Source organism: Simochromis diagramma, unplaced genomic scaffold, assembly GCF_900408965.1.
Source record: "Simochromis diagramma unplaced genomic scaffold, fSimDia1.1 OVJJ01000387.1, whole genome shotgun sequence".
Lineage (NCBI taxonomy): Eukaryota > Metazoa > Chordata > Actinopteri > Cichliformes > Cichlidae > Simochromis > Simochromis diagramma.
Genome location: NW_024387152.1, coordinates 3077145 through 3094617, shown reverse-complemented (window position 1 = coordinate 3094617; position 17473 = coordinate 3077145). Strand labels below are relative to the sequence as shown.

At 39.6% G+C, this 17473-nt stretch overlaps 2 protein-coding genes across 3 annotated transcripts; one reads left to right on the top strand and one right to left on the bottom strand.

Annotated features, from left to right (window-relative positions):
* Nucleotides 1-104: 104 nt before the first annotated feature.
* ptges3a (prostaglandin E synthase 3a (cytosolic)) lies at nt 105-4364 on the bottom strand. Its single transcript, XM_040047559.1, has 8 exons — nt 4208-4364; nt 3269-3382; nt 3105-3174; nt 2917-3015; nt 2323-2412; nt 2176-2232; nt 2038-2065; nt 105-1455 (listed from the first exon to the last, which is right to left on the bottom strand). Coding segments are annotated over exons 1-8 (480 nt in total). The 5' UTR covers nt 4210-4364; the 3' UTR covers nt 105-1435.
* Nucleotides 4365-11294: 6930 nt separating this feature from the next.
* dtx3 (deltex E3 ubiquitin ligase 3) lies at nt 11295-16474 on the top strand. Of its 2 annotated transcripts, XM_040047903.1 has the most exons (5): nt 11295-11780; nt 11993-12033; nt 12495-13297; nt 14166-14383; nt 14530-16474. In XM_040047903.1, exons 2-5 carry the CDS (start codon nt 12021-12023, stop codon nt 14603-14605), a joined length of 1110 nt encoding a protein of 369 aa, XP_039903837.1. In that variant the 5' UTR covers nt 11295-11780; nt 11993-12020; the 3' UTR covers nt 14606-16474. The 2 variants fall into 2 exon arrangements, with proteins under 2 accessions (XP_039903837.1, XP_039903838.1); XM_040047904.1 differs by lacking the exon at nt 11993-12033 and having other exon boundaries at nt 11296-11780.
* Nucleotides 16475-17473: the final 999 nt, after the last annotated feature.

Genomic DNA, 17473 nt, shown 5'->3' with positions numbered 1-17473 from the left:
AAAGGCTAGAGAAAAGTTTAGTGCAGTTCTGTGAAAAGCCTGACACTATGACGTGATTGATCCATTATTTCACATTTCATAGAAATTAGATCATGGGATAGAAAGATTTTTCAGAGTTTTTTAATGCAGTACTTACAGATCCACATGGACTTTTAAATGCTGCAAATCTCTTAGCACTGACCCTTAAAAAACCCCTTCCTTATGAAGCTCAATTTAAGAACTATGATATGTTTGCAGTCTTTGTTCTGCGTGAAAATACTTTTGAAGAGCAAATTGGAGTAACTTAACACAATTCTTCGAGCTTTGCCATCGCTCCAGCAAAAACAAAACCTATTGAGAACTTTGTTCTTAAAAGGAAAGCTTTATAACATGCTGACTCACACGGCAAAAGTCTCAATATTAATCAAGCTGAACTTGCATATATTAGTGCAGTCTTCCATCATTTACAATGGAACTGTTAGGAAGGCAAGTCTATGGCCACTATGGGCAAGAGAACAATTACAGTGACCAGTAAAGTTTATTAGAAATTAATAGCCAAACTCCCACAATATAAGACAAAAAAAGAATTCAACACATGTTGAATCAAACAAACCTCCAATCATAGTTCTGTTGTATATGATAAACATTTATAATCTATACGGGATTAAACCATTTGTGTGACTTTGTTAACTACACAGGATCTCTGCCGTCACCTCGGAATATCTGTAAGAAAATTAATTTTGATGATTCATAGAACAGCATAAAGAAACTCATCTTTGCAAAGGCATAACTACGTGGAACAACAGCAGCACTCCACTACCATAACCTCAACACAAGCTGTTAAGTTGCACAAGCATGTTTATTTTAAGTGCTGAAACATATTTTTAAAAAAAGTTATTGTTAAATATTTGTAGATGTTGGCATACATTTGAAAAACCCATTACAAGCAGAACTCCTGCCTCTTAAATTAACAAAGAAAATATGTGCAATTTACAATACAAACATTAAAGGGGAAAATCTGTTATTAAAAAATCTACTTTTTTGGAAAATAGGCATTTTTGAGGTTTTTTTTCTTTTCATTAGAAATCACAACGTTTAATACATAACCTGACATCGGCAAAAAAAGGAAAAAAAAAAAAAGAGATGGAAAGAAGTTGTAAGACATCAGTACATCCCATAACATCATCATTTAAGTCAATGAACAATAACATTTTCATTTGAACAGAATTGTCCATGCAAAACAAAACAGCAAAGCACAGCACTGTATGTTGCTATGGATTTCTGTGCATGTCTCCATCCAACAGTCACTCCCTGCCACTCCCTTCAGGGGTGTCGCTTTGGAAACTGCGTCGAGATTAGGTTCTTCTTCAACGTGGATGCCAACTCATGCCTAGTCTCCCTCTTCAACAAACTTAGAACTCACTTTGTTAACTACTGAGGTGGCATCCATATTCAACTACTCAAGATCAGGCATTTCTGAAAGAGAAAGTTAAAAACATGATCTAAGTATGAAATTTAATTTTTATGGCTATGGTCATTACAAAAAATAGTCTATGGGCTTTTTGGATAAAGTGGATTGTTAAAGAAACTAATAAACAATTTCTGATATACCAAATGTGTGTTAGTGCTATGAATTATGGGATTTATTTATCATGGTTGCTGTTAATTCTCTTATTATTGCTGTTTTCTAACTGTCTGAAGAAAAAAAGCGTAACCAGGGACAAGGTCTGCAAATTAGCTGTGGCTGAAAGTCTTATGTACATTGCATGCGTTTAAACAAATTGTTTAAACTAATGCAATCTTAACATGTATTGTCCCTGTTATATAAAAACAAAAAACAAAAACATTGAATAAATAAAAATTAATTCTATTAAATAAAATCTCATAACTTGTGACTTTTTCCCCACACGTGTAATTTCTTATTCAAATTATTCCATAATTAATCATCTGTTTTGACACTTTTTCGCACTGCCAGGCATTATCAGAGTTTTGGGACTCGTGTGATCTAGTGACTACAGATTATAAATCACAACAGAGCCCTTTCAGATCGCTACGTACTTTCATCATCGCTGTCTGCAGACTCATGCTGCAAAAAAAGGAAAAAACAATTAAAATGATGTGTGACACCTGTTATATAAAATTTAAATGCCAAATTACAGTTGTACTATAGCTATATAAAACAAACAAATATTATACCTCCTCATCTGCTCCATCTAAATCTGGTAGATCATCCCCACCCATGCTATTCATCATCTGGAGGAAGGTGCAGGACACAAATCAACATGTCAGTTTAGCTGAACATAGTCAAACAATGAGCAGACTGTGCATGTTTGACACGCTTACCTCTGAGAATTTATCAAAACTTGACAAGTCCTCATCTGAGTCATCTTCCCAGTCTTTCCAATTATTGAAATCCACACTTAGCCAGTTGCACTAAAAGCAAGTAGATTAAAATGTTTTGTTTAGGCAAAGTTTAAAATTCAGTCACTTTCACTGTTGCACAAACTGTTTGTGCAACAGAGAGCTTACTGTTTATAATACAGTCCTTCATAGCGGAGCAGATGAAACTGTGGAGTCATTTTATTATTATTTTTTTTTAAACAGTAAGTTGCAAGTTGTAAAATACTTAATAAAAGTGCAACCTGATGGAGACTAACCCCTATCTACTTCCTTTTTCTTAATTCTTTTTATTGAATGAAAGATGAACAACCTGATTCTCCCAAAAATGTCATTCACTCTTAAACCTACTTCCATTTAAAAAAAATAAAATAAAAAAAAGTTACATATGCATTACATGCTCCACCTTTCAACTTAAACCCTGATCTTACCTCTTTGAGGGTCGATGTAACTGACAATGTTAACAACAAGGTAATGATGTATACTATGAGATGTTGATGTATTCTGAGTTTTTGTAAATGTTATACTGCTGAGAGTTACCTTTGCCTTGTCTTTGGTAAGTCTTGGCCATGACTTCCCAGGCTCTGCTTTTCGTAAACAACACAACACAGACCTGTCAGTGCGTCTGTGTTTGGATTCCTGTATATCAGAAGGAGAAACTGGTGAAGGTTTCCTAACAATGGTACGCAGGGTCCAACCTGAACTGTCTGCACAAGTTAAAAACTTACTTTAGGGTCAATCTCCCCAAAAAGCTCCACTGCATTCTGGTGTTTGATATCATCTGTTCCACTGACACAGCTGTAAGATGAAATGAAAGACTTTTTTTAAAGACACTTTTAGCAAACAGGGTTTTAACAATGTCATCATTTAATATGCTAACAATGCAAATTACCTGAAAGTGAATTTGGACTTGTCAAAGATTACTTGCACATCTTTACTGTCCTCCATGCAAAACTCTATAAAGACAGACTCTCGTCTGTCATACCACTTGGCTGCTGCAGGCTGCCTATACACCAAGAACAAAAATGAAAAATGAACATTAAGACAATCCAAAACAACCAATGCATCTCTCTGATCTCATATTTCCACTGCCTAGTGTGGGCATTATAAGATCATGGCCCACGTGTATAGAGTGCAGTACCCACACACTGTGGAATTGAGAAAGGCGTAACTCATTCATTGAGATTAGCACATAGGCCTCCCAAACGCCCTCTTTATTCGTCCTATACTAATACTTGTTGGCCAATAAAAAGTTTACAATATCTTTTAAGCCAAACTATGCACTTGTTGAGATATATATCTATATCGGAGGTACAATTAGATCATCGCACTTGAAAGGTTTCGGGTAATACTACCATAATCCGCCATTGCTAGATGTGAACCACACTGAGGCCATTGTTTCACAGGGTTAAGAGAAGAATGTCTTGCAATCACATTTAAAGTGAAAGTGCGTGTTAGCTTATGTTAGCTTAAAGTGAATACCCCGCAGCGTGACACCATGCTTTTCCACTCTTAGCATTACCCTTGTCATGTTCATTGACATTAGCATGCTAGCTAACGATGACTGAGCTGTTGTCAGGTCCATAAACAATGCAAGCTCACGTTTAGGAGTTTGAGACAGGATTGTGCAAAAATTCAGTAGATTGATGGAAAGTTGTAGCCTGTGGCGTTAACGAAGAGCTGTGCCTTTTTGTCTCGGCAACAGTGTTAAGTACGGCTGAACTGCTGAGGCTAACTCGTGTGCTAGCTCACTTAGCTAGTATGAGGTGGGTGATCCGCACTAACAAGTAGCTAGTTAGTTACCAGGTAAACACGGTAAATCAAGACTTACATATTCACTGTTTTAGCAATTTAAGCTCCCTCGAAGAACCACGGTATTCACACTGTTGTCTAGCAGTAGTGCCCGGCAAAAATGACTACTGACAACTAAACAGTTAACTCGGGTTTACAACATATGCACTGGTGTCTCTGGAAATATCGCGTGTTTTTCACGTTCTCTCGTGACGTCCGGTATTTGGAACGTGAGCACGGTGTTCGGCAGATCGAAGCCGCCGGAGATTATTCTAGAAAGAGTATACTCATGGAGCCAGAGCAGTGAAAGAGCTCCACCACCTGAATAATGTCGTCCTACCTGATGGCGAGCGAGGACACTTCATACTTTTATGAGTTTTACAACTCGATGAAAGCAGGCTTCCTTGAGTTCTACAGTAATAGGATAACTGGGTCACTATGAAAACTAATTGATTGTTGTAACTGGGAGAGCTGCTCAAGGTGCAAACCAGTGCTTTCACTGTCACTTTAAACTTTACAGCAATTACTGCTTTGAGTTCACACGTCGTAGTAGTAGCTGACCATTTCTGGCACAACCATAGACTGTATATAAAAGATGGACATGGCCCATTGTTTATTTAAGGGCCATTTTACACCCTCTGTGTGGTGCTGCTGGCACTGGACAACAGAGGTGACATTTAAGTTGGTGTCACGTCTGCTGTCGGTAGCTGCCATTTCTTTTTGTTTTTTTTTACATGGTACGCTGTACTGCTGTCACTGCCATACATGCCAACCCTCCTGATTTTTCCCGGAGAATCTGGAATTTCAGTACCCCTCCCGAAAATCTCCCGTAGCCACCATTCTCCTGATTTTCTCCCGATTTTCCACCTGGACAACAAAATTGAAAAACCATATCCCAGATTGGCCCAGCCAATTCCAGTTTCCAACAATGGCTACTACTACTGCAGCTACTTAGTTTTAATATTACTCTTATTACTCTTTCTGGGTCGCAAATAAACCTTTAACATATTTTCTGGCGAGAATGTAGCTGTGTAAACTTCAAATATCTGAGCCGGCGAGAACAGCTAACTCCCGGCACATCGTTTTCAAACCCCTGCGGTCTTTCGCTACTCAGGTTAAACATGGTTAAGTCACTTAAATAACTTAAACATGTTATTGTTTGGCTTTTGTCAGTGTTTTAATTGTTCGTGAGTAAATCGGTTTGTCTGAGATTAAAGTTATTAGATTAGATTAGATTAAATAAAACTTTATTTATCCCTCAGGAGGGTTCCTCCGGGGCTTTTCACACAGCTGAATAAAACAGAAAACGGATTAAACAGAAGTGTGAAATGGTCGAGAATTTACGCCAGCATCCGTTTATATTTTAGATAGCAAGGAGCAGACGGCAGAGTTTCACTCCACCAAGAGAGCTCATGACGTAACTCTGAAGGCTAGACCGACCCATTTCACAGTTGCTCACTTCCAGTCTACCTGGTGGGACCTGGCCCACTTAGACCGCGAAGGGCGTGTCTGCCGGACAATAATAACACTGACATTTAACTTATTTTATCTGATAAATAAACACTGTAAAATTCAAGTTTTTTGTAAATATATGTATACTGGCAGTAGGCAGCTCCACATGTTTGATTTAGTAGATTATTTTTTATGCTGGATGACCTTCCTAATGCAGCCCCCACTTAATTTCACTTGCTCGCTTCATTAAGAATGATTGTTTGAGTGCCATCAATTTGCAGCCAATTTTGGTACAGTGCGATTAACCACCTCTCAGGAGAGGTTCACTGCAAATGCTTTGCTCATGTTAGCAAACGTTGGATAGAAATGGAGTCTTCACACAAAGTACTCCTCCCGTCATGCTACAATACACACAAAAGACTCATACACAAAGTTAAAATATGAGCAAAAATTTTTTTTGAAGGAGTGAATGTAGTAACGCCTATCTTACTACAAAACAGACAAGAAATGGCCGAGATACAGTGGTGGAAACCAAAGCATCTAGCTTCACAGCTTGCTCGATAGATGACTTTCTAGCATTGTCCTTGGCTATGAATCATAGTGAAGCACAGCTTTTTAGGCCCATGGGAATAGAAGGTGTCATATGCACCTGCTACTTCTGTGTTTTACTTCTAGTGGCTTTCTTTGTAAACTAAAGCACTTAAGCTCACAGAAAATCACATGAAAACTGACAGAAGGCCATCGGGGGATGTAATCAGTGGCTAGCTGATGTCACTTTGGGAGCTGCTTCAAGCAGTTGTACTTGAACAGGAGAGGAGAGAGGCAGTATAGCCAGTATGAGGCTTGGCAGCTGCCAGAAAAAACACAAATAGAACAAAAGCCAGTGGATGGAAAGAAGAGGACAACACAGTCATAGGAGTGTTCACTGAGGACTGAGCCACAGATGACACTGATGATAACGGGTAGAATAACAATGCCTGCAGCTTCTGAATGCGTGGGACAGAAGCAGTGAAGTTAGGTAGTTAATATTTGAAAGGGGAGCTATGTGAATCAGACAGTAATGGCGCATTTTGCATGCCTCATGTATTCTGCTGAAGGGTATAGGTTACTGGTGACAGTACAGTCCTTCATTCACTCCAGCTTATTAAGGTGTGGTAGACTATGAACAGCTGATTCCATGGATCTAATAGGAGGCAGTGGAAGCAAAGAAGGAGGGATTGCTGTATGAAGTTTTTACTGAATGTACACTCATTTGTCAGTTTTTTTGTATTAGGCTTTAACAAAAGTAATCTGGTTCTTAGCAGGTCTTAAAATTGGGTAAAAACATTGTCATATAAACAACAAAATATATCATATTACACTATGTCATTATTTATTTAACAAAGGTTAAGGTAGTGTGTGAAAAAGTCAGCACACTATTACTGTTTCCATAAGAATTAAAAGTGTAAGTAGCAGCTTGGTGCTGTTAATAAATGGACTTGACAAATTGATCACCTTTAAATGTGAGCGCCTCTGTAAAAGCAGAGGTTTGGGCATTTTTCTGGTGTGGAGCATTCACGTGTTTGTTTACACAATTCTAAGGATGCAAGGTGTCAGCAATGATCTTAAACAACTGCTGCTTCCCATCAGCCTAGGAGGGGTTATAAGACCATTTTCAAACAATCTAAAGTTCATTATTCTACAGTGTGAAAGATTATTCACAAGTGGAAAACACCCAAGACAGTTGCCAATCTTCCCAGGAATGGGTGTTCCAGCACCCAAGACAGTTAACAATCTTCCCAGGAATGGGTGTTCCAGCAACTTCACCTCAAAGTCATATGATGCAATGCTCAGATAAATTGCAAAAACCCCAAGTGCTACTCAGACTCTATTTGCAGGTTAAATGTTCGCGACAGTACAATTAGAAAAATACGGAGGTTTGCAAAATTACACCTGAATAAACCACAAGACTTCGAGAACAATGTCTTTTGGGCCGGAGAGACCAAAGTGGAGAGGTTTGGCCAAAAGCACAACGTTGGGAGAAAACCAAACATAGCATATTAGCACAAACGTCTCATACCAACTTTCAAGCATGGTTGTTGAGGTGCTTTTATTTTGCAACCACACGACCTGCACACCTTGCACTCATTAAGGCAACAATGGGGGAGTTCATGGGGGAGTACCAAAATGCAAATCTGTCTTGCCAAAATTCAGTCATGCCTCATGCAGCTGCACTACAGAATTTCACTTGGTTGAAGTCTGGATTTTGACAGAGCCACTAAAGCATCTTGATTATCTTTTTTTTCTCTTTCCCAGCCATGTTGTAGATGTGCTGCTGTGCTTGGACTCATTGTTCTGTTGCATGACCCAATTTTGGGCAAGCTTAAACCACAAACCTCAATGAACTGAAGCAGTATTGTAAAAACGAGTGGGCATAAATTCATCTGTAACTATGCGAGAGACTGAAAAAACATCTGACAGTAAACTTCAAGTCATTTCTACCAGCCGTGATCTACAAGGTACTGAGTTCATCTGTGTTTTTCACACAGTGCTTCTGCATGTTGGCATAGTTTTGTTAAATAATGGCACAGTATAATATGTCATGGATTGCTGTCTATCTGAAGTTGTATTTATCTAGTTTTGAGACCTGTAAGTGGATGATGAAATTGATGATGAAATGTAAGGGACAGGATGTACTTTATTTTGTAGATTGATAGAGTAGACACTATCAACACTATCAATTCAATATTGCAATTTTTTTCATCTACCTAAAGCTATTTTGTGAGTTAATGATTTTTTAAAGAAATGATGATCTAACAATAGTTTGTTTCTTATCTTTCTAGTTTTTCTGCCAGATAATAAGCCATAATTTGTTTTTTTTTTTGAGTTTTAAAGCCAGTTTCTTTCTTTTTTACAGTCCTGATCGCCTTTAATGGCCTGACAAGTATGTTGCAAAAAATGGTTGAATGTGCTTTAGATGTAATTAATGTAAAAACAAACAAACAAACAAAACAAAAACGTTATTTTAAAGCTGTGCACAGTAAGATGGTGCACATTAAATCTCTGAACAATGTAAACAGTCATAGAGGGTTTTGATTCTTCTTCTTCTGGCTGCTTCCATAATCACCGTATCTCTAGCATCTTATTGTGTCCACTCCTTCACTGCATTTATTAATCTTTTCTGTGGTCTTTGTCTTTTCCTTCTACAAGATAGCCCACCTTCCAAACACACTTCCCCTTCTCTCCTTCTTTTGTCTTAAGCCAACATTAGCACAGTTTTCAGTGTCATTGTTAACCAAGGCTCCAACCAATCCAGTATGGGAATCTCATTCTTGATTTGGCAATGATTTTTATGTCAGATGCCTTCCTGCCACAACCCTCTTCATTTATCCGGGCTTTGGACCAGCACTGGCTTGTGGCCCCCCATGGCTGGATTTATAGAGGGCTTTGATTACTTTGTCATAATAGTTTGGCAATTCTACTGTAATCTATCATTTATGTATTATTCTTCAGAGCAATAAAGTATCCGTGCCATTCTCCGAGACAATTTTCATGAAGAAAGCATTAAAATGACACGTGTAATACTAAAAACCCTTTTGAGATATAATATTCAAAGTGTAGCAGAAATAAAAGGCCAGGTGCACAAAGCTTGGAGCTGCCCCAGTCTCAGTGAATAATGACCCATTAGTCACTGTGCTCAAAGGCATGGTGTCTTCAGCAAGATATGACTATATTTTAAACATATAAATCTCATCTTGTCTTAAAAAGAAATTAAAAAGCAAAGGCAGTCACTATCGCAGTACAGTTTAAGGGCGATGGTTTTAAGAACTGTTTGCATTACTTTGCTTCATGATGCTCTGTTTCGCTGCTGTAGCAGCAGTTGGACAGTGAAGAGAACAAAACCTTCCAACCTCTTTAGATGGTGGTACACCTTGGACGGGTAGCCATTATCGCAGATATTCACCTGAAGCAGTTTGTGGAAATTTAGACAAAGAAGGAAGCAGCTGACATGTTTTTTCTAATTTTTTTTTTTTTTTTTTTTATTAGACTTATATTAGAATTTTTGTTTCACTGAAAGCCGTTTTCGTGAATTGTGCACCATGCATCAGTCTGGAGAAGGATCTTTATGCCCTTGTGTCCACTGTTGTTTTAAGTGGAAGATGAAAACTTACTTCAACTTTTAAATCAATATTTATTTGAAAATGTGAAGTATCGTATGTGTAGATCTGTAAGCACACATATCATAATTCATTCATTCATTATTCATTCATACACAAACCTATAAAGTGAAAAGAAGGAGGATAGAGACTGTGATATTGTAAAAACACTGTATTTCTTAAGCACATTGCTTGTTCCTTTTTAACAGGGGTGGGAATTAATTAATGAGAAACTGAGACTGATGCAGAGGGCTGAACCAAAAGGCTAAACTCAGTTCTGCTCAATATTAATTTGATCTCTTTACAAGCTTTTTAGTGCAGACCTCCACAACAGTCTCAGTTTCTCAAGGATCGTATGTATTCCTGTCAGACAGGAAAAATCTTTAAAGTCAGAAGTTTACTTGTGATCTGTTTGATGGAGTCAATGGAGCTATCTATTTCAGAAAGATAGAACGCCAAGAAACAGAACTAATATACAAATTAGCTTAAAGAAAACAAGTAAAAATTATATAGAATAAGAGAAATGTCAAAGGGCTCACTTTTATTGGTTAATAATATTGAGCTGTATTTTATAAGACATATTTAGGCTTAAAGGAAACCTTTATTATCACAGTGAATAGGAAACTGTTGTTTTCTATTCCTGTTCTACGAACAGACGCTGATTGATGTCTATAGACTCAATAGCTGTTTAATTGATAAATTGGCAAGAAAGTGTTGTAATGAAAACGAACAGATGTTTAATGTGGTGTATCTCCTCAGTCATCTCTGCGAGCAGTGAGTTGCCTTATCTTTTCCTCTCTGTGAGGGCTAATAATTCCTTTAACAGGCTCCGTGTTGCTGCCTCATTAAGGACAGAGTAAATTCATGACAGGATGATGGCGGATTACTGTCATCTCCCATTAATGCAACCCTGATCTCAGATCTTGGTTATTGTTCAGAAAAATTATAAACACAGGCAAGTAAAAGAAAAACGTGTAACCTTATTATAAGCACAAGAGAAGGGATTTTTTAAATTAATGTTTTGATATTGGTAATAAAACAGCTGCTCTAATAAGCACATTATTAAATATGATCTATTTGCCATTTATTCTCGTAGATAAAAAATATAAACAAATGAAGGATGGCTCAAGACTTTTGCATTGTTTAGTAACCACAGGATGAATAGTAAATGATGACCATGTCCAAATAATATATTGTTACTGGTGCATATGCTTACTACATTGTTTTTCTAACCCTGTGTTAGCCCTGGCAACCTGTCCAGTGTGCATCCGAATTCTTACCTTATCCTCCCCCAAGACCCTAAACTGGATAAGATATCCAGTTAGATTAGATAGATAAGTAGACAGATATCAGTATTGTTATTTGTTGTATACAGAACATTCTAAACTGTGACATTAATAAATAAAATATCACATAGAAGCTGTCATGCTCCATGCATTCTTCTGTTATCATAAAAGCTGATAATCATGACATTACAGAATGAATCACATTATTAAACACACACACACACACCATTTGTCAGCCAATCATGTCAGCTTAGTGACGAGCTTCCTGGTCACATTTTCTCGTAGGTCCTAGTTTCCTTAATAATGTTTGCTGCCACGCGCTAAACAGAAAGGGCACGTTTACATTAGAAAGCTCAGACACAAGCGGGCAGAATGAAGAGGAGAAACAAATGATCTGACTGTAAAAGGCGGACACACGGCTAGTGTGCTCGGAGCCAGATAAGAAGAGCAACTACAAATGCTATTTGATCCGTGTTACGCCAAGGACGTATGAGGAAGGCAAACACAGGCGTGACTGACAAGAGGAGGCGCAGGGTTTGGGGAACGTCCGTTTTAAATCCTTCAGAGATGTGAATCATGTCTTGACTACAAAAAGATTAGCTTAACTGCAGCAGTACGTCAGATTTAACAACAACAGTAACTAAGAACTACAACAACACAGGCCTCCTCCGATGGAGCTCAGTGCTCTTTAATCCAGCCAGAAACCTCCCTGACAGGCAGCGACGAGCTACGGCAAAGGGTGAGGTGTCGAAGTGATCGAGGTGGAGGGGTTGGTGTGGTGGAGACACTTGGGCTAGCTAAATGTTCAAGCTAAATGTGTGCGAGGCTAAGCTAATGTTGCGATATCGCTGCCGCCGCGGTGGAGAACGTCTCAGTGTAAATATCGGCGAGCAGCTGTGATTACGTTTATTCCAGTGCTTCAGTCTCTTCCTCTCTTTCTCTGTTCAACAGGACGCTTTATTCGCGATTGAAGGAATTTATGGGATCACAAGGTAACCCTTTCACCACAAAACAAGTGTCACTCTCAAGTGTTTTTGTTGCGTGTGGCCCCCGCTGTCAGTGGGCTTCCCCCCCCTCGTGTTGTCGCGCGTGTGACGGGATTAAGTTTCCCTTGTTTACAGTCTGAATTTGGGAACAGCTGATACGTCTTCAGCAGTGCCGCGACGCTGCCTGTTATGTTTCTTTCTGAATCCGCTGCAAATAGACGTAGATTAATTTCTCATGCACAGATACACTGCAGGCAAAACACAGCGAGTGCTATGGTGGTTTTATGTGCGTGTGCCTGAGCGCCTAAATTATATAGAAAAGCACAAAACAGCACAGGTGAAAAGACTCCTGCGGCCATGTCTCATTAAAAGATGAATGCTTATGAAAAAGCGTGGTGCAACACTTTTTGTTTGAACTTGCTTCTGCTGCTCAAACACTGATGACTTTCATGTGCCTCTCTGTGCAGTTTCCTCTGATGAGATGAGTGTGAGTGCTGGCCAGGGCAGTGATGAGGTGCTGGTTTCACAGGCAGTGTGGGATTACCTGACTGCAGCTGGGCGGCCCTGGCTCATTGACTTCCAGCACAAGCAGGGGATGAGTGCTGGTATCATTAGGCGAGGAGAGAGGGGGGGCTGCTGTGCTGTTCGGCTGCAGCCGGTGGAAGGCTCGAGGAGCGTCGGGGCTGGTGTGATGGATGGACCCATCTCCAGCGAGACGCGAAAAGCTTTCATTGACTTATGCCGTTGTGCCCGCAAAGAAATGAGCAAACAGGAGGGGGGATCCAAGAGGAAGAGGGCTCTGCTGCCCTGTGTGGGAGTCCTGGAGCAGAACGGAGAGGGGAGCCTGCTCCAGCCTCCACCTCCCCAGCCTCGGCGCTCCCAGAGACAGCAGCAGAGGTTAAAGAAGCCTGTTGACGAGGAGGCGTGCGTCATGCTCCACGAGGCTGCCCAGAGGAAAGATGTGGACTCCAGCATGGCTTCCCACGGTGAAACCGAGGACAGTAATACTTGCTCGATCTGCATGGGGGACATAGTGGAGAAGACTACCCTGGAAAAATGTGGCCATTCTTTCTGTCGCTGTTGCCTGGATCAAGCCTTTAAAGTGAAGAAAGCGTGTCCCGTCTGTCGGCTGGTGTATGGGCAGCTGATTGGGAATCAGCCTGCCAATGGCTCGATGATTGTAGAGCGAGATCCTGATCTGGAGCTTCCTGGCCATGAAGGCTATGGGTGTATCTGCATCATCTACAGCTTCCCTCCTGGCTTACAGTCGGTGAGTAGATGCGGACAGTAGATGCAACTCAGGGGAAAAAGTTTTAGTAATCATTTTTGTGTGTGTAAAGAAATTTGTTGGACTTATAATTCAGATTGTTAAACATTGTTAATCATTAGAATTCCCGTGAATAATTAAGAATAGGAGTGTATTTATGTAAGAGAGTCTTACTTTGGCATAAAATAAACCATATTGCACATATGATGACAGTCTCTCTCCGCAGTTTGACCGCGTATATTTACTCTTTCTGTCATGACTGATGTCTCGCTGTTTGACTTTAATGACCTTTAATGTAGCCACAAATTTACAGTTTCCAGAGGGAAGTTCATTAACCTTAAAAGGTTATTCTAAGGATGCAGGATAATCTACATAATAAGGGTCATAATCTCTCCAAACCCTGCCACGCTCGATTGCATTCAGCTTTTCTGTGTCTTACTGTGTAAACGTCAAACTTGAGCTGAGAAAACATCTGTTGACAACGAAAGTTGGTTTCCACACAGTAGGAAATTTAAACAAGTGTCAATGTCGGAATTCCCCTGAAAAAATAAACTGCACTTTTGTGGGGTTTCCCTTCCCAGGAAACAGATGCCAAGTAGAAGGGGTAGAATGTGCCACAGGTGCCTTATCTCTTATCAAATTAAGGTTTAAGATCGTCTTTATTGTTTCCTAAAATCTCTCCTGGATTGAAGAAACTGTCAAAATTACAAAGTAGCTGTAATAGATTATATAAAAAAAACACATTCCTGCTGTGTGAAATATGGCTAAAAATACAAGACCTGGATGTGTAGCAGTGCCCCAGAACTGAGGCATTTGATTGTTTAAAGCCATTTATGCGTTTATAAGCTCATCACACTTTAACTCTTAATAGCCAGAACATCCCAACCCGGGTGTGCGGTACCCAGGAACAGACCGTGTGGCCTACCTCCCTGACAGCCCTGAGGGGAACCGTGTGCTGGGCCTGCTACGCCGGGCCTTTGAACAGCGCCTTATCTTCACCATCGGTACCTCCATGACTACGGGCATGCAAAACGTCATCACCTGGAATGACATTCACCACAAGACCTCAATATGGGGCGGGCCACGCTGGTATGTACTCACTTTCAGCTGGAGGTGAACAGCTAGTGACGCATCTCATCCATGTTCTTGACAGAGAAGTGCTGTCAGTTGTTGCCACTATTACTTGAGCTTGAACTCATACCGGCGCAGTGATGGCTTTTTATTCCTTCTTACAGTTTCGGCTATCCTGACCCCACGTACTTGGTGCGAGTGACAGAGGAGCTCAGAGAGAAGGGCATCACAGCGGACTGATGGCAGGAAAGCGACAGGCTCTTCCAGGATTTTGTAGGACTTTCTGATTGTCCTTGCGGTGGACATGACTCAGCTCCAGGTTTTGCTCTTGAGACTGCCCGTCTCTTAAAAGATGACTGAAGACAAAGACCTCAGCAAACAGGAGTCTAATGCTGCAGCAGAGCCCATATCATTCCACTAGTTCACTTCCTCAGTTTGCTCATTTTCAGTTTATCCCAGTGCTACACGTGGAAGAAAATACTCGGGAGTGCAGTGCATCCTTGTATTACAGCTTCCACTGTTGGCAGCAGGGACTGATATGTGACGCACATATTTAAGAGCATTGTGATTTGTTGGAATTCATGGTACTTAATATTGTTTAGGAAATCTTAAGTTTAATGTTAACGTTTATGTTATATTAATGTGTATTTCTTCTCTGGGGATCATCTTATTTCTTATATAAGCAGACATATTTTGTTGAATTGCCCCCCCTCCCCCCCAGAAATGTTTGTTGAGTTGTTACTAATTCCACGTTATAAGGACAGTACATGGCTCATGTCGCAAGGATAGCACTGCTTCTATAAACTGAATTAATTTTCTGAAGATGTTGCAATCTAAAGCACTCACAGGCACTTTGGTAAGGAAGTATGTTTTCCACTTAAGTAGAAATAACGGTTTTTGCTTCCTCTCTTGAGAGTGCTCGGGGCAAACCCCTACAAAGTGGCTACAAGGTGATGTCAATTGCTTCATTCGTGTGTCTTCTTCACCCTTCATCCATTTTCGCTTTAACAGAAAGAATGTTAAATGATGTCTCATAGCAGCACCTTTTTAACTTGCATTTGGACTTCCCACTGGGTTTTTCCCATTGGTCACGCTGGTTATTTCAAGATGTCTCCCAAGTGTTGAACCCATTACATCAGTTGTAAGTAATGTGCTACTCTGATTACCAGATTTATGACGATGTCAAATATCAAGGGCATATAGACCAGTTAAACCAAATCGTAGGCACAAAAGCTCTTTAAATATCCATGCCTCTGTTCCTGTCAAACTGGGAGGTTTGCCTGCTAATCTTCTCATTTAAAATGAGGTAACTGTTTTCAATTAATTTATCTAAATAAGTACTCTAAAATACACGGTGGAGAGAGAGAAAAAAGAAATTGTGCGAGAACAATAATTCTAATTTAGGCTGGGATATTGATCTCATTTTGTTGTGCCTTTCTTACATTGATTTTTTGATTTAAAAAAAAAAAAAAATCAAGCATGATGTTCCTGATGGATAGTACATAGGTTTGGGCTTATTTTGATGTTAGTTAATAGGCAAGCGGCATTATGTTTGTAGCTATACTATCTGGCTTTCAGTGCAAATGCTACACAGCTCATGAAGATATGTATACTAACGCTAATAATGTTATTAGCTTCACCATAAACATTCTTGTACTCCAAATGCTGGAAAACCCCTCAGAACCGATCAGTCTATATGTGTGAAAGTGATTTGCTAAGTGCAGTAACTTGCTTGGCTAGCGGCCACTTTAGTTAATTTAGGTCAGATCCGTTCATCAGATACTTTCATTTTGTTGTCATTCCCTTTATTTTAGTTAAGGGACCAACTGAGATATTTTTGGGACACAGGATTGTAGTTTACTAAAGCTACTGTGCAAACATTTCTATGCATTACACAACTAAGGAGGAGCCCGAGGAGAGGCGATAAGTGTGAGAAGTGACATGTATTACACATTGATTGTGAAGGAAACGTTTGAGTTATGCTTTTCTAATTGTGTTGACTCTTGTACTTTGTTCAAAATAATGTGCTTTACATTTTAATACTTGAATAAAGAGTTATGTTTGGATATTCACTGTCGACCCTAAATAAAAAAGATGCGTCATAGGCAACTTGATCTCAAGCTAGTGATGATTTGTTAGGCACGAGTCCAGATTACTGCCTCTAATCGTGCTTGTTATAGAAATGTTTTACAACCCCTGGATACCAAACTTCTATCCTCTTTATACCATCTAATGCTTTAATAGTGGCACTGCTTTAAAAACACTTCTACAAATTGATTGGCTATTGTTTCAGTTGCAGTTGTTTGAATATTGAACTTCACTGTAGTGAAGTTGAACATGTACACAGTCCTCAGTGAAAAACACTTGTAGGTATCCTATAATTTCACAAATAAGAACCGCAGTTTACAAGAAGATAAGCACAATGGTTATACCAGTATTATCAACTTGTAAAAGGAAGAATTACATAATGGATCCCCACTGGTAGCTGTATGCATTATAACTTTATGGCTCAGCAGTCATTCAACAACTTAGTGTTTGGCTGAATGAGTAACCAGAGTTCACCACCTGTTTGAGTGCATTTTGAATCTTTTTTCTGCAGAACATGAATTGCTTTTGGAAAAAGCTGAATTGCAACCTGTCTTTCAGTTATGAAACAGTCAGATGCTAAAGTTGTAATTTCAAACTAATTCTTACAAATACTGTATAATAACTTTGTAACTAAGTACCTGCGGTCTTTACAGACACGCTTTCACTCTAGTAGTTATACAAAGGCACTTGCTACTGGGGTGTGTGCATTGCAGCAGTGTTTAGATGGGTAGACCCAAAGACTTGTAAGTAAAGCACTGCATTGTAATGTGACCAAAGCTGACTTCCTGTTTAGTGGTTTTCTAATATTATTGTGGATAATTGGGGTATATTGATGCAGGCCTATACATTATTTGTATTTTTATCTTACAAGCTTTACCATGTAACCAGATGTCTGTGAGGTTGCATGACAGGACCCCAGACAGCCCACTTAGATGCACTCAACATTGCAATACAATGCTTATTTTCAGAACACCATGCTTTTGCTTGTGACCCCCCCCCCCCCAATCTTATATCATAGAT